The sequence below is a fragment of the Leptosomus discolor genome, chromosome 1, assembly GCF_034619465.1.
Source record: "Leptosomus discolor isolate bLepDis1 chromosome 1, bLepDis1.hap2, whole genome shotgun sequence".
Lineage (NCBI taxonomy): Eukaryota > Metazoa > Chordata > Aves > Leptosomiformes > Leptosomidae > Leptosomus > Leptosomus discolor.
The window spans coordinates 118603088-118618906 of record NC_141391.1 but is presented as its reverse complement, the minus strand read 5'-3'; the positions used below and the strand labels follow the sequence as shown (position 1 = coordinate 118618906).

Sequence of the window (15819 nt, the reverse complement as noted above, 5' to 3'; positions counted from 1 at the left end):
TCTGTTCCTTGGAGTCACCAAACAGCTAATTTTTCATTATGGTTGTTAAATAACTACTTGAGTAAGCAGTAGCCATCTGTCTTCCCAGTCCACATTTGTCACTTTATCAACTGTTCTATTCAAAACTTCTTTCTGTAAAGGGACTGATGTGGAAAAGGTCTGTATTGACTCTGATTCTCACTCCTCTTGAAAAGAGACAGATGATCAGGTTGAAAGGTACCTCTATATCAGCCTCCCCAGTTATGTATGCATGGGGCAAAGGCAACAAACCTTTGCAATATCATTTCATACTTTACTAATAGAGAGGCCAGATCTTTGGATAAGTGCAGTGCAAGAAAGAACGGGTTTGGGTATCCCTATGAAATCCTGTGGGAAGTTTCTACTCCTCTTGAAGAGGAAATTCCAAGAAATGTAGAGTACAGGAGCAATAGCTATGCAATTATTAACTTCTAATTAGTCTAAATGACAGTTATGTATAGGTGTTATTATATTTTTCCAAAAGCTTTTGTATGGCTTTTTTCATTTATGGATGTTGTTCCATAAACTTTTTGTTCATTTTATCACTAAAAAAAAAAAAAAATTGCAGTAAAAGACAAACAGCAAATGTTTATAAGGATGCAGAATAGAAAAGGTTAACAGCAAAGTGGATAATATTAAACCCAGCATCATGACTCCACAAACCAAGTCCCAATCTAACAGGATTGACTTCAACACCGAGATCATTTGTACTTTACCAGTGCAACAAAAGATAAATCCATTTGTCTGAATTTCACCTGTTTCTAATTTCCCTAATGAAGATATACTCAGGCTAATAAACAGAGCTGACAAAACTGTGAGGTATTTGAGTTTGTTTAGAAAAATCTGCCCAATAATCTACTGTTGACATGGACATGCTGGTGAACTGAATATCAATTAGCTTTTTCAAGTCAGAATTAAAATTATTACATAGGGCAGCTGGGCTCCAATCATAATTTTGTGACTCATATTTATCAGGGTTAGCTCTTGACGTCTTGTATCTCATATGTGATACCAAAAGCTTAGGAAAACAATACAGCTATGTGACATAAACCAGCTCTGGTGTTATTTTCTGGACCTGTGAACAGCATTAATTTATCTCACTTTAACAGCAATCCCTGCTGAAAAGCAGTATCTCAGAAATGAAAGCTGAGTCAATGGTTAAGAACATACTGTTTCCCTGGTACCTAAACCCCTTTTTTCCCATCTCATTCTTTGTGAGGAGCCCATTAAAGTAGAGCAGTCTGCTTCTACCTACCAGGACTTACTCTTCAGTTCTGTTTTTGCTGCCTGTCCTGCAGAGCTGACATTGCAGTGCTTAGCCCCTTCTGATGCATTACAAATTAGGATTTAATCCCTTCTGGCTGATCTGTGAATTTGAGAACCTCCTCCTGTGTTACTCCCCTGTTTGGAAGTGCAGTGTTCAGCTAAATCACTTTGAAATCACTTTGACACTGCTTTTGGGGAAAAAATCTGTGTTATAGGCTAGGAGAGGTAGGATATTGCCTATTCATTCTCCATTCCACAGTTACCTGAGGAAAACTTGGGAGTTCATCTGTTTCTGAGGTAAACTCATTTATTTTAGATGTGAATATGCTTTATTTTTACCTCAGTTATTTTATCTTTTCTCGTGCTTGTAAATAAGACTCATGTTAGAGAAGCCAGCACTTAAGTTAGACCTTAAAATACAGGATGTGTGCAGTTGTCTTAGGGCAAAATAATCTGCTAAGTGGCAGAATACATAGTTAAGATCTAACTATCTACAATTTGGGATTGTAACTGTTATCCCAGAAAGGTTTCAGTGCAGAAATTGTCATGTGGTTCTGCACTGACAGATACATTTCCTACATGCTTGGTTCGTTTGGTGCTACTGAATGTATTGGGCTGATTCATTTCCGAGGCTCCACTGGGTATTCATGAGATGAAACATGGAACCTGCCTTACTGGGAACGGCCATATCTTTTACTGACTGGTGTTACATTTCTGTGACTGATAAACTGTTTAATTTTTCCTCTTTCTTTGGAATATTTGTCTGTATTATAAACAGGGATTAGAGTGTGATAAGGCATCACTTTGATATTGAAAAAAAAAAAGTCAATTTGTTATCCTAGTCCATCCATGTAAGGACTTCTGTCTTTCATAAGTTGCTTTAGAGAGACATTTACCATCAGAGTGGTCATATCACATGTGCAGAAAAAACGTTAAAGCAAGGATGGTTGTGTCAGTGTGGAGGTAACAATCTCTAGTTACACTTCGGAACAAGGAGCTCCTGTTGTAGGTCATCATGCAGGGAGTCTTTTCTCAGTTCGGTTGTAAATCAGCAGAAAAGGTCATTTCTATTTCCTTCATTCATCTGATTATTCTTTTTCGTACACCAGAGAAATAAGTTTTACAAAATGCTTTGTACAGAAAGCTGCTGCGAAGATTTCATACCTTGGCTTAAATTATTGTAAAGGCTAACAGTTGGCCAAAGAGTCTCTATTTTAATTGTACTGGGACTACTTCAGGAGTGAACTCTGCCTGTTACATGATGTCTAACAAGAAAAAAAACTTTATTTAAATGAAAGCATCTAGGCATAATTGACCGATTTTCAGAATTAATCAGTTGTTTCTATTTAGTTTGTTTGTTGGGATTTTTTTTTAAGTATTTTAGCACTATTCTAAGCACTAATAATGCTATTAAAACAGGCTACCAAAATACTGAAACAAAAAAAAATAGAACATAAAATTTTACTATTTTATTCTTTTGGGTGCAAGGATTCCTGTTTCCTGAAAATAAGTCTGTTCATCTCAATTTTTTTAATCTTACTATGTCTTAAGCTCCAACTTTATAAAATACATATTTAGATTTGTCCAGTACTTCAAATATTTCCTGATCCTAAAATTTAAAAATAGTAAGTATCAATTGTGTCATTTAAAGTAGAGGTGTGACAAGATACAGGTGTGTTCAATGGGCTGTGTACAGGTTATAAATTGTAAATTATAATAATTGCTTATCAGAGCATTTTGATAGGTCTTTAAAGTATTGCAATTGCTTATTTTACAATAAAGTAGCATTAGGAAGGAAGCAAAAATGCTCTTGTTAAAATAAGAAGTGTTTGTGGTTAGATACTTCAAACCCCAAAGTTAACTTAAAGCTTGACAGCCTGTAGCCACAGACTTGTCATTTTTTTTAAATCCACTGTCCTTCTTTCAGAAAGGTAGGTGTTAACAATATTAAAAGTAAGCCATGGTAAATGCAATAGGCAACTCTACGTTCTAACTATAGTCTTTCTATTATTGAAATAACACATAAGGACTGGTGTCTATTGTTCCCTGAATGTGAAAGCCAAAGGCTTTGTGCAGAAGGGCAGACTTTTACAACCATCTGTCAAAAATTTACAGTGATAATTTCAACAGTAATTCTGCGATAAAGAAAATTTAAACATGAAGTAGACCATTTGCAAAGTCTTACAAGATGCTGGTAAAAGACAAATACTTTAATCCTTGGTGCTGTAGAAGTCATAAAATGAATAAGGCCTACATGTAGATTTTTGAGTGTCAAGTATTGCTGGGTTTAATTCAAATTTAACTCTTTTTTTAGAGAGACTTTGGAGGTGCTGAAATGCACATTAGATTATTTGTTTAGAATATGAGGGTTTTTCATCCTACCGTGGCCACATGCCTTGTTATTTGTAAATAATTGTAAAATTGCATTTTTTCATGCAGATGTAAGTTAAGTGGATGTTCATATAACTTCCTGTTCCACAGATACAATTATACATGATGTTCATGACTTGTTCTTCTAAAACAATGTGTTGATACAACTAGGGATCAATTACATAGCATGAATAACAAATACAAAAGTCTAAATGGTTTGTGAAGCAAGTGCCTGATTTCTTCCTTCTACCTTCATAAACTCTGATTGCTGAAAAGTATATGGAGTCGAAAAAATAAATATTTGGCAAATGAATTGCAAACAGAAAGGACACATAAGCTTGCAAAAGTGGTATGTAACAACACATTGAAGACCAAAGCTTTGGTCTCCCAATATGTCTTATCCACTGAATTGTTCAAATGAAATACCGTATCATTCTGAGGTTCCATTAGTTGCTACTTCCGTTTCACTATCTTCGGGGGTTTGACAGCGTATGGAATAATGGTACTGAAGATACCAGTGGAATCAATTGCCTCTGCCTCCATCAGTTCTCTCAGTAGGTACAAGAATTACTCTTTCATTTTGAAAAATTCCGTAGATTAGCTCTCTCAGTGTGGTATCTTATGATTTTAGGTAGGAAGAACAAAGTACAGCATTTGGTTTATTTATCTTGCTTATTTGCATGGTACAGTCACATAAAAATAGTCATTTCATAATCCAGATTCAATAAAGTCTGCCACCAAAAAAGCACAAGAGGAGAATAAATCAGAGCTTCATCTCACTTTTTCTACTTAACATTTAATCCAGTGAGGCTACTCTGAACTGAGCGGTCTGCAATGGTTGGCAATGCTAATAATAATACAACATGAGAATAGAGAGATTCTTGTTGATTTTTCAAGTGAGAATGAAAGAAAGGCAATGTGAAAAAGGATAATGTAAAACTGGAGCTTTTGGTATGAAAATGTTGGCTTATATTCCAGTGAGAGATGGAGCAGTAGGATTGCAGCAGCCTTCCACTCTCAGGAGAACCTGTATGTTTGCATGTAAGATATGGAAAGGATAATTATATTGCCTCTGAAATAGCAGGACCACTATGAAAGTGTAAGAAAGCATAAAATGATATAGCAAAGAGCATAAATTTTAATTTCATTTAAAAATGATCTTGTTAAGAACTAGGTAATAAGGTTCTCTAGGAAAAGAGATTGAATAAAAAAGGTGGGTAGTGGCATTTTATGCCGAAGAACCGCTGTTTGTTTTAATCTTGCTAGGTCAGAGCTGCAGGATTTGAAATTATATCTATCCAGGTAGTAGTAGGGAACAGTAAGACTGAGACAGATAACTGAATCAAATTAGAAAATGGGGTAAATGACTCCTTAAGTGTCTGTACGTAATATATGGAAAGAAAAATGTTGCTGTGGGGGAATTAGTTTTTGAAGATGCTCACTGGAGACCTTATGTAACTGGGAGTGAAACACTACCAAGTTAAAGACAGGCAGTTACCCAACATAAAAAGTACTTCACCAGTTTAATAATGCTGCAGACCTCTTAGGACAGAGAAGGTGAATTCATGAATGAGATGCTGGGGTTTGTACATGAAAAATTATTCTGACCAGTTCTCATTCATTAGAGGAGTATTCTAATTGTATGTTTGTGTGAGTGCAAATATGAAAATGAAAACGGTGAAAGTGGAAATTCCTTTTTAAAATTCTTCATTGGGAAATCTCTGATCAATAAAAAAAGGTCAGGTTTTGGTAACAACTCAACCTACATTACAGGTAACGTGAAAGTAGAAACTAGAAATATAAACAGTTGTAATAATTAATGGGAAAGAGAGGATACATGTGGAAATCAATACCCATTAGAAAATATGAAGTGTAGAAAATTGAAAATAGAAGCTACATGTGCTAGATGAAAGCTCAAGTCTCACAACACTCAGGATAATAGGAATTTCTCTGTGGTATTATGATTCAAAATGTTTGTGTGAATGGTATTGAACTATTTTCAGAAAGACGCAGAAAATAAGGTGCTCAGAGTTGAGAAAATTAGAAATTAGTAATTTATTCACATAACATGAAGAATATGAAGTACTCCCCATCTGGTGTACATAGTTCTCTTCCAAGAGTCCTGAAAGAATTGGCTGAGGAGATCTGTGGGCTACTGATGGTAAATTTAATGAGTTTGGGGATTCAGGGAATTCAAGAATATTGGAAGATCGTAGTTGTTACTGGTTTGAAAAGAAAATGGAAGCACCATTAACCGGGTAACTGGATTTTTATAAAAATCACAGGGTTGGAGAGGATTTGAGAAGTCGTTAGCTCCCCCCCCTCTGCCCCAAGGCAACACGAGATTATGTAGAAACCAGGTCTGACAGTGTTTAAGGTGTCTTAAAAGCCTGCTGTAGTGGAGATTCTCCAGCTTCCCAATTAGTCACAACTGTCCCTCGTCTTTACAGCTGTAGGAGCAGTAAGGATTTTCTGAAAGTTTAACATAAAACTCTTTGTAGTGTAATTTAAATCCCTTCTTCCTTTTTGGCCATTAACATAGAGAACAGATTATTCTCTTCTGCCTTAAACAGCCTTTTACACACTAGAAGGTTGTCAATGGATAGTCCTTCTAATTTAACCTCGAAGGTAAATGACTCCAGTGCACTCAGACCTTCCAGAGCACCGCCTTTCTAGAGATCTCTTCATTCCCATTGCTCTCCAGTAGTGTCTTTGCAACCGATTCAGGTTTTTTAAGTAAGGCACTGAAAACCAGGCACAGCACTGCCACTAAAGGCTTACAAATGCTGAAGAAAGGAGAAGGATTACTCTATATATTTTGCTGGCTATACTCCTGTTTATCTCAGTCAAACAGCATGGTCGATACTTTGTTTACTATATGATTTGCTATGACTCTTATATACTTTCCCGGCAGAATTGCTGTCTAGACAGGTGCTCCTCACCCTTTATTAGTGCAGCTCATTAATCTTGCTTAAACCAGATAGCTGTTACATGCAAAATAATGGAAATGCTGGAAAAGGTTTCAGTTTATACATATATAGTGAAAGCCGGTTCATTTGTTTTATGGAAAAGAGGCCTGGTCAAAAACCCCAAACATTTAAATAATTTTTCCCAGTTGATCACACGTTAATTGCCAAAGGTAACTTGCATATTGCATATCTCGTTCTTCTTTTTGTCTTCCTCTAGCAGACAAACCACGGCGGTAACATATTCAGATTTTGTAAAGTATTACAGAATATTACAAAGTGTTCTGATGGTAAAAAAGCTTACCAAATTTTTTAGCAAATGGATTTTAAAAACCCGAGGTCTGAGAAGCCTTGAAGTAGTTTTCAGTGACTGCAAAATCACAGAATTTGAGATAGTCCTTAAACAGCATTCAAAATTCTAACTGGTCAAGATTTTTCATTAGTAACATGGAAGTAAATATAAAAAAAATAGCTGGCAAAAGAGTAGTAAGTAAAGAAAGAAAGAGATGTGCAGACAGGGAGCAGCGTTTATTATTCAGTAAAGGTCAGCCCTTAAAAGTAAACTTGTTTTAATATAAACAAATGGATCCTTGTACATTCAAGAACAAAAATGCAACCCCAACAGAAAAATAATGATGAAAAGGAGTCATTCGGTAAAGGACAGTGATCTTGATAGACTAATAACTGCCTGTGAGTGCAATGCTGCAGTAAAAAAGACGCTAACGTGACCTTGGGTATATAAACAGGATTTAAAAATAGTCAGGATTCTTTATATATATTGTTAGAAGGAATAATTTCAATGTTGCAGGTGATCCTATTTTTAAAAGTGAAAAAGACCATAAAAACTGAAAAGAAGTGCAGACACTTCAGAAAAGAGCAACAACTCCTTTGAGGGATGGAAGTGAGAGACTTCAAAGCTCAGTGTGTTTGTCTTATAAATATAAACTGATTGCAGTCAATAAGTAAGTTCTCAGAGAAAAGAAAAACTGTGCCAGTTTTCCCTGTTTCTGGGTGTCATCTGTGATGACTGCCTGTCCTTCTGGAAGATACAGAAACTTTCCATCTTTTACCCTGTGCAGATGAGAGAATCTGCACACAGGATGTGCGTAGCTCTTGAGTGCATTGTGTCCCTTTGCTGGCTAAGCTGCAGAGCTTAGGGCAGATAGGGCAAACGTGCTGCCAGCAAATACTCCCCACACCCAGTGCAGGCACCTGGTGACTGTCTGCTGGTCCACCATGTGTCAGCTGGGTGCCATATGTCAGAGTGAGCTGGTCTGCAGTCTTGCCAAGTTGCCAACTTCTGAGTTTTAGCGTTTTTTCATAGGGTTTTTCCACACTAGTATTTTTCTGCAGCTCCCAGAGTTACTAGTATTGTCTTAAGAAATTAATGTCTGTTCTTAAGAAAATAACATCTGTTTTCCTTGCAAATCTTTGGCTTACCCACTGTAGAGGTAACAGTGAAATACATTAGTTCACAATAAGCAGGACATCAAGCTAGATGACCTGATGGCCTATACTGATGTCGGACTATGATTCCATGGAGTTGGTCAAAATACTTTATTCATTTAAAACTGTTAGGTCAGACTGTCTGGAGATGTGTAAAGAAAGAAGAGGAGAAAAGAAACTGGTGAAATAAATGTTTGGAAGTCTTTTTCCTTGGTTGTACAGACAAGACTGTAGAGTTCATCTTCAGAACAGTATTTTGGAATTAGAATTAAAATTCCACACTGTCAGTTGTCTGAGCTCTGCTCATCATAATTTTAAATAAAACAGTTCCCTTGGGACCAGGCAAAACCTCTGAAAAGATTAATTTCAATTGTAAAGTCTAATAATAGCAGTGTAAGATATGTCCAAAAAAAAGAGAGAAACTGGAGCTCAATATGGCATAATGAGTTATAATAATGTAGTATCTATTAAAGTATGTACTGGAAAACAAAGCTAAACAATTTTAAATTCTAAGTATGAGCTGTGCAGTTAACTAAAACAATAGATTTACAGCTGTATGTTTAAGTCTGTATATTATTGTTGGGCAAGTGACAATATCTCTACCTCAATTATTTAAGGAAGGACATGCAAGTACTAAATCCAAGTTCTTTTTATCCAAAGAGATTTTTTAAAGGATCTTTGAGTTCACTTTGAGCTGTGACATGACTTTGTAATGGCAGACTTACACTCTTTGATTCTTGTTCACTCTGCAAGCTTTATACTCTGCATCACCTCAAAAACTGGCTGCTACAAGTGGAGGCTGGATGTCAGAAATGTCAATAACATTGCTTAGTTGCAACCAATTTATTTATAGCTTTTTTTCGTAAATAGTAACTGCAGTAGTTCCAGAGACACACTTCTGCTTATGCTGGCAGCTAATGGCTTGTCCATAATGGCCGCTTTGCATGAAGCCTCATTTAAAAGAAATGGGGCTTTTTATGGCACATAAAGGAGTATAAATAAGTAAACATAGAGACAAAGGTCAGTAAATGTAGCTTCCTGGTTCCATTCACTTTTTAGGGAATTTTCTCATTTTAAGCATCATGTGTGTACTGTCCACCATCTCTTTTTAATCTCTTTGCATGTTAATTTCTAGGTCTTTTGAAACTTTCACGAGTCTGCAGTCACAGGAGGAGTTCATTCTTGTATATAATTCAGATCTATACATGTGGGCATTCCTCTTAGTCTGGGTTTCTTTGGTAGAGTGAAATTTCTGCCAAGGAGCTGCATGTTGGAAGCTTCTTGGCAGTGCAGATTTGTCTGCCATCAGGTCTGTGCTGCTGGGGATAGACTGCTTCTTAATTACCTCATTTAAAGATAGCTTGGGTATCTCTGTCCCACACTGAAGTCTATCATGTAGGTATCTCCAAATCACTGAGGTGTGCAAGGATTTTATTACTTTATCCATATTCTCATTTGTATAGCTGGCCCTGTTGATTTCACCGCTTTAGTGCGGTTTGTATTTCTTTGATGTAAACATAATGTTTACTTGATCTGCCAGTATTTGCACATTTTTAATTGATAATTATTTTGTGTCTTGTAACAGAGGTACTGTTGGAAGGACAGTCTTTTATTTTTTATGATTTTCATTTTTGATTCTGAAGGTGATGGCATTCTAATTCTGCTTAGTAGTTGTTTGGTTGTTTGAACTCTCCAGTTTGAGATTCTAAGAGATTTGGTGGCTATAGGTGAGCATGTACGAGCATATAAGAGGCTTGGTATGTGAAATGTATCAAAAATTGTATTTTAACTTAACTCAGTTATTTGATGTGGATCATTTGATAAATGTGTACAAGAAATATTATTAGATCGTGGTTCAGCTAAATTTAAATTTAGCATACTTTCAGTGTTGAATTTACTCTAGTTTTTAATTTTTTAATGTATAGCTTTGAGCCTTCAAATGCTACTTGATTAGTTCGGGCAAGGAATTAATTAATTCAGGCTCCGCTGAAGAAATGGATTAGTTTTCCTTTCTGTATTTTGGGGCTTGTTCTGTGAAAGTATTAGTTTTGAATACCTGGATGATGTTTATTAAATCGTGGTCCGGCTACCAGAAAAATTTCAGGCCCCAGTGCTCTTTATAGAAAGGGTTCATTTCTGCCTGCAGATCCATAGGTTTAGCAGTAACATATAGTGGTTTTCATTGCTTATTTGTTTAATGCTGTATTAAAGAATTAAAGTATCATCAGAATAGCACTTGCTAAGTAGAAAGATATAACCTCAGGTATAAATGAAGTATAATTACAAATAGTCAAGGTTTGCTGTGTGGAGAGAGGAGGGAAGGAGAGACGGAGAGAAGAAAACAAACTCCTAAGATGAACTGAAATATTCTCAGAAACCTGCTAAGCATTTGTCCTTCTCTATGAAAAAGAAATATCTAAACACAGTGGCTTAATTTCTTTGGAGATAACAGATCCCCAGTACATTATATCTTGAAGGTTTACACAGGAAACCGCTGCACCACAGGCCAAACGGGAAGATGCTTTTCTCACTCTTCAACAGGAGTATGGTAGCCTCTATGCAAACATTATGCAAACAGAAAATACTATGAAAGCTGTAAATCCCAGATTTTTAAGTACACAGAAGGCAGCAATAGTCTCAGTGGAGACAGTGACTCCATTTTTTGGAAGTAAAATAGGGCTTGTAAAGAAACGTTTAGTTTGTCTTCAAGTTATTCACAAAGCTTCATAAACTGGTAAAGTAGTGAAGAAGTGGAGACCAGAATACTGTCCTTTGTTGAATATCCTTTTAAAAATGTCATTAGTTTCTTCAAATAAATAATTAAACTTTTATTTGGTTAACGATGAGCTTGTTACCTTACTGTAAATTTGCTGATAAGACTATTTCAGTTTCAGGTTAAGAGTCAACGTACATTCAAATATAGAGGGACTCTAATTGTCACTAATACAAAAGACAAAGGAAGACGCTAGGTCGAGTTTTCTCTAATAAGCTGTTGGGTTCATACAGTTTACATGCCCATATGCCTTTTTCTTAAGGCAAAAGAGCATGACCTGGCTTCTACTGCTGCTGCTGTACTGCTTCATAGAAATACATTATAGGTAGCTGTACATTAATTATTTGGACAGATAAGAGGTGGAAGATGCTCAACAGCATAAAAACCCCAAATGTATGGATAGTGGTGTCTTGTTCTAAACTAATAGCTCCATTTTTCTCCGTCATTTAACCATCCAAAGAAGAACTGGAACATGTGGGCTGCAAGGAGAAACTGAATGTTCTAAACACATCAACTTGATGATTAAAATAAACTGTCCTATACAATACTTAATTTTATTTTTAAATCCTAATTTACAGTTCTTACTTAAAGGGTCAGGTGAAACAGTTGCATTAGAGGGCAGTAGTACATGTAGGTATAATGTCTCATGTACTAAATATTTAATTTACAATCAGCTTCCTGATCACTATGAGCGATGTTCTGAATAATTTTTGCATTATTAGTGAAAGGAAGAGAAAAAATAAGCTAATGTAATTTAACATATTAAAACAGTGTAGAAACATTTTGTAGTATACAAGTACAATAATGGACATCATGTCATATATTAAAAAGAAATAAAATGAATATGACAGAAGTGATGCAAAAATATATGTAGCAGCTTTCAGCACTGTGATATTCCAGCTAAAATATCAACTAAAGTTGTTAGTCTTTCTGTGTTCTTTCTGAATTGTACCATTTATATATTGTGTAACTTTATTTCTGGGAAGTTTATGGGGTTTTTTTAAAACATCTTACTTTTGAAACTGTTTTTCTTTATTTGATTAACTTTAATGCTTAAGTGCTGGTACAGACTTTCTAGATTTCCAGGCAAGGAATCGCAGAAATGTGCATGCTTTTTCAGGCACTTTTTAATGATTAAGCATCAGTGCCTATTGACAATGATTTCTGCAAAGGACTTCGGTTTTGTGTGAGTCATATCTTCTGAAACATTTGATAATGAAATCTAAGCCTAAATGTTTAGATTCTGTTTTTATTCATACTCCAACATTTTACTTGCTTTAATAGCTTTATTCAGATGGACCTGGTTAATATGGCTAGTTCAGTTCATACCAGTTTAATAGTTTACTATGTCATATACACCTAATCCAAGCAATACCACAAACATACAATTTCTTTTTTCCATTTTCAGTTGTGTTACTTGATACTACAGCTGCCCTTGGAGAACTAGGATGGAAAACATTTCCTTTAAATGGGGTAAGTCACTCACCATTTTGGTTTTATTGTCTTGATTTTGGCATTCTGACACTCTGGAAGTGAATGACTATTATTCCTGGGTGGATATTCTTGCAATATAGACTTGTCAGAAAGATTTCAGTTGTTTTCAAGACCGGAGCAGCTTGTGATGTAAGGGCGAATAACAGACATGAGAATGACATGAGTACACGTTATTAGGCCATTCTCTTGCTTTTCTGAGTGTTAAGAATCTTTCTTACTTTAAATCTGATTCTACCTGTTACACACCATAACATTCCACAGTAAAAATTCCTGTGCTGGTGGAATGTTTTAGGACTACATTTTTTTGTGAAATAAAAGGAAAAATAATTGTCAATTTTATAACTTGAAAAAAAACTTCAATGATTTAAGTGAGGGTTAATATAGACTTTACCATTTGGTAAAATGGTATCTGGTTAGCTAAATCAGTAAAACATTATAAATATGTTAATGTCGTGAAACCAATTTAAACATTTAAAGAAAATATTTAAATAGTTTTGTTCTTTTTCCTGTGCTGACCATTCTAAAGTTTGTTATTCCAGTTTAATGTCTTACACGGGTTCACTGTGCTGTTAGTACAGATTGCTAGGAGGCATTTGACACTGCATACAGGGCCCCAGAGTGTTGAGAGGTGTCTGATATACTTGGAGATGGTGTGGCCAGGTGAGAATGAGGAAGAGGAGATTTTTACTCTTTGAAGTTCAACCATCAGTGTTTTGCCAGTGGCTACACTTCCAAAACCTGTCTTCTCTTTCCACCCAGCTAATGCATGCACAAAATATGAGAGGCATTTATAGTGTCACTTTTGAATTAAGATACAGTATACTGGAGCATTTAAGACCTATCGTATCAGCTTCTAGTTCCAATGTCACTGTGCATATTGTATATCAGTTATTTTTATATTAGTTGGCATTATCTCTTAATTCTTGTGTATGAGGCATTTAATTACTTGCTTCTCTGAAATAAGCTCAGAAAATACTGTTTTTCTGAGTGAAAAATCTTGTTTCTTTTTTATTTATTTTATTTCTTGTGATCTGTTCCAGAAGGAAGTAGAAATTGTCTATCCTCAGCACCTTAATAATCCGTTTCTATAAAATGCCTTCAGTGTCTCTGCCCGCAGGAGTTTCAAGCAATGTGACATGTCTTAATCTCAGCCAATGTTTCAACTTTATGAATTAGTCTTTTTCAGGGTTTTCCATTTATTTGTATTCCAAGACATAATTTCAGTCTGTTATAGATACTTCTGTGTTTTACATTTTGTGTGCAGTCTCATGGAATCCGATTTAGAATTCTGAAAGTTTTATTTCCTTCAAAAATCCTAGACAAAGCATGTACTGTCATACACTATGATGAGAAAATACAGCAAGGAATTCTTGCTTTAGCAGAAAGCAAATACCATCATATACCATGATGAGAAAATATAGCATGGAATTTTTTTGCTCTAGCTTTGTGATGAGCTGCATTGAATTGAACAGGGAGGCTGGCATTTGGAAAGCATACAAGATATAGTTTCTGTTGTTCTGTAAATTCTTAAAAGCTGTAGTTACTCCAATAACAATAACCACAATATGCAAGCACAGTAAAACCTGCACTCAAAGTTGATTTAAAATACAGCTATTACAGCATATCTATTTTGGTTGGTCATACGTGCCCTTAACATTACGTTTGCAGCATATTGTGGTTTTCAGGTGTCTTAGGACCTTTGCCGTGTTTTAAGAATTGGCAGCACTTACTAGAATACAAGGAGTTTACATCTGAGTCAGTACTTGGGATACAGTGTATACAATTAGAGAATTTCCCAAATAAGTACAATTTGTTTTTTAAAAAAAGTAGCTAGAGTAAATACATGGGAGAAAGCCAGTTTGTAGCGTGAGCAAAACATACAGAATAAGGCTTTCTGGGACATAAAATAGGCAGAATAGGCTAGAGTGAAAACTGTGAAAGGAACTGGATAAATTAAGTGTGGAGAGGCAGGTAAGAGAAGTCTGCATGTGCTGTTAACTCAGGAAGAAAATGTGTCTAAACTGTTGATAAATTAATCTAAGCTGTAAATGTGATAAAGATGCATGTGCACAGCAACGAAGAAGTTTTTTAACAAAATTTTTGGGAAGCTGTACAGGTGAGAATCATGGCTTGGAGAAGCACAACCCATCTAAGAAAGAGGCTATAAGATACTGGTCACATACCGCAGGAGATGGCTGGATATGCAGACAAATAAGGTCCTCTATTTCTCAGAGTGGAATGAAGGAAAATGCCTTAGATCAACATTCCAGGAAAGGCTGCTGTGAGCAGTAGGACCTCGTGGCCTTGCTGCACCTCTGAAATGGTGGAGAAAGAAGGAGCAAACAAAAAACCCAAAATAAATAGTGGAGACCAATGACTGATACAAAATGTATTTGAGTTATTTCTCTCACTTGCTGAGCATTATGCAGAACTGCTGATTAAAATCAGAGTTCGTCATTCTGACAAACTTCATTAAAATATACCAAATGTATAATAATAATGTAACCGTTTGGTTTAGGTATTTGAACATACTGAAAAATTGCATAAAGCCATTAAAATATGAAAGGTTACATTACTTTGGCTTATAAAATATTAAATATACTAAAGTTAAAAACTAAACTGGAATGTATTTCTAAACTGTTTATGTTTAAGTTATTCTGGAATCCTGTACCTTACACAAAGGTAAGAAGAAAATTGAACGTACAAGTGCTCATGTAATTAAGAGAATATGACATTTATATGCTTCTTCATGTCACTTTTACGTGCAATCTCTGAAACAAAAGGCCAATGTTCATGTTAATTATTAAGGGAAAAAAGTGCTTTTGGGGTCAGCTAATAGCTCCTATTATACTTACTGATTCAGTAAAGAACAGTTAAACTGTTGTCTTTCTAAATCTTGCACAAACATCAGAGATGTTGGTTTATGTCCACAGTGCTGTCTAATTTGAGTTACTTATCTGTCCTAATATAATTCAGAATATGGCATAATTATTAGTGTGATTGAGAAAATAAGAACCTCTTTTGTCCCATGATGGACACACCAGAGTTTTAGCTTTTCCTGGAGAAGAGTGACAGGTTTTGGTTTGTGCTTTTGATAGAGATTTTTGTTCAGCTACTGCATAAATCTTACATGTTACTTTAACCAAACTTCTTTTTTTATTTTTTTTTTAAATAAGTGTGTGTGTGGTGTTTACATGTGTAAGAAAAATGTCATAGACATAGCTACTGCTCTGACAAACATTTCTGAGGTTAGGAGGATGGGATGATAGGTTTTCTTGAGACTATGATGTTAACAGAAGTCATTAATTTGCTGGCATACTCGGTCACAAAGAATGTTTCCATTAAATTAAGTAGCAACTGAAATATTAATACTTGGGATTTGGGTAATATTGAGTATGCCTCAGAGGTTTTAAACTAACTAACAGGCTAGGGTGAAGTAGGATAAAAAATTAGAGGGTATTCTTTTGGAATTTGCAGAACCATAAC

At 35.4% G+C, this 15819-nt stretch overlaps 1 protein-coding gene across 2 annotated transcripts in view; it reads left to right on the top strand.

The window, feature by feature from the left end:
* Positions 1-15819, top strand: part of EPHA6 (EPH receptor A6) — a 503574-nt gene that overhangs the window by 25114 nt on the left and 462641 nt on the right. For both annotated transcript variants that reach the window (XM_086477983.1, XM_086477974.1), the window contains exon 2: positions 12248-12312. In XM_086477983.1, coding sequence (XP_086334109.1) covers positions 12248-12312 — 65 coding nt within the window. The remainder of the gene's footprint in view (positions 1-12247; positions 12313-15819) is intronic.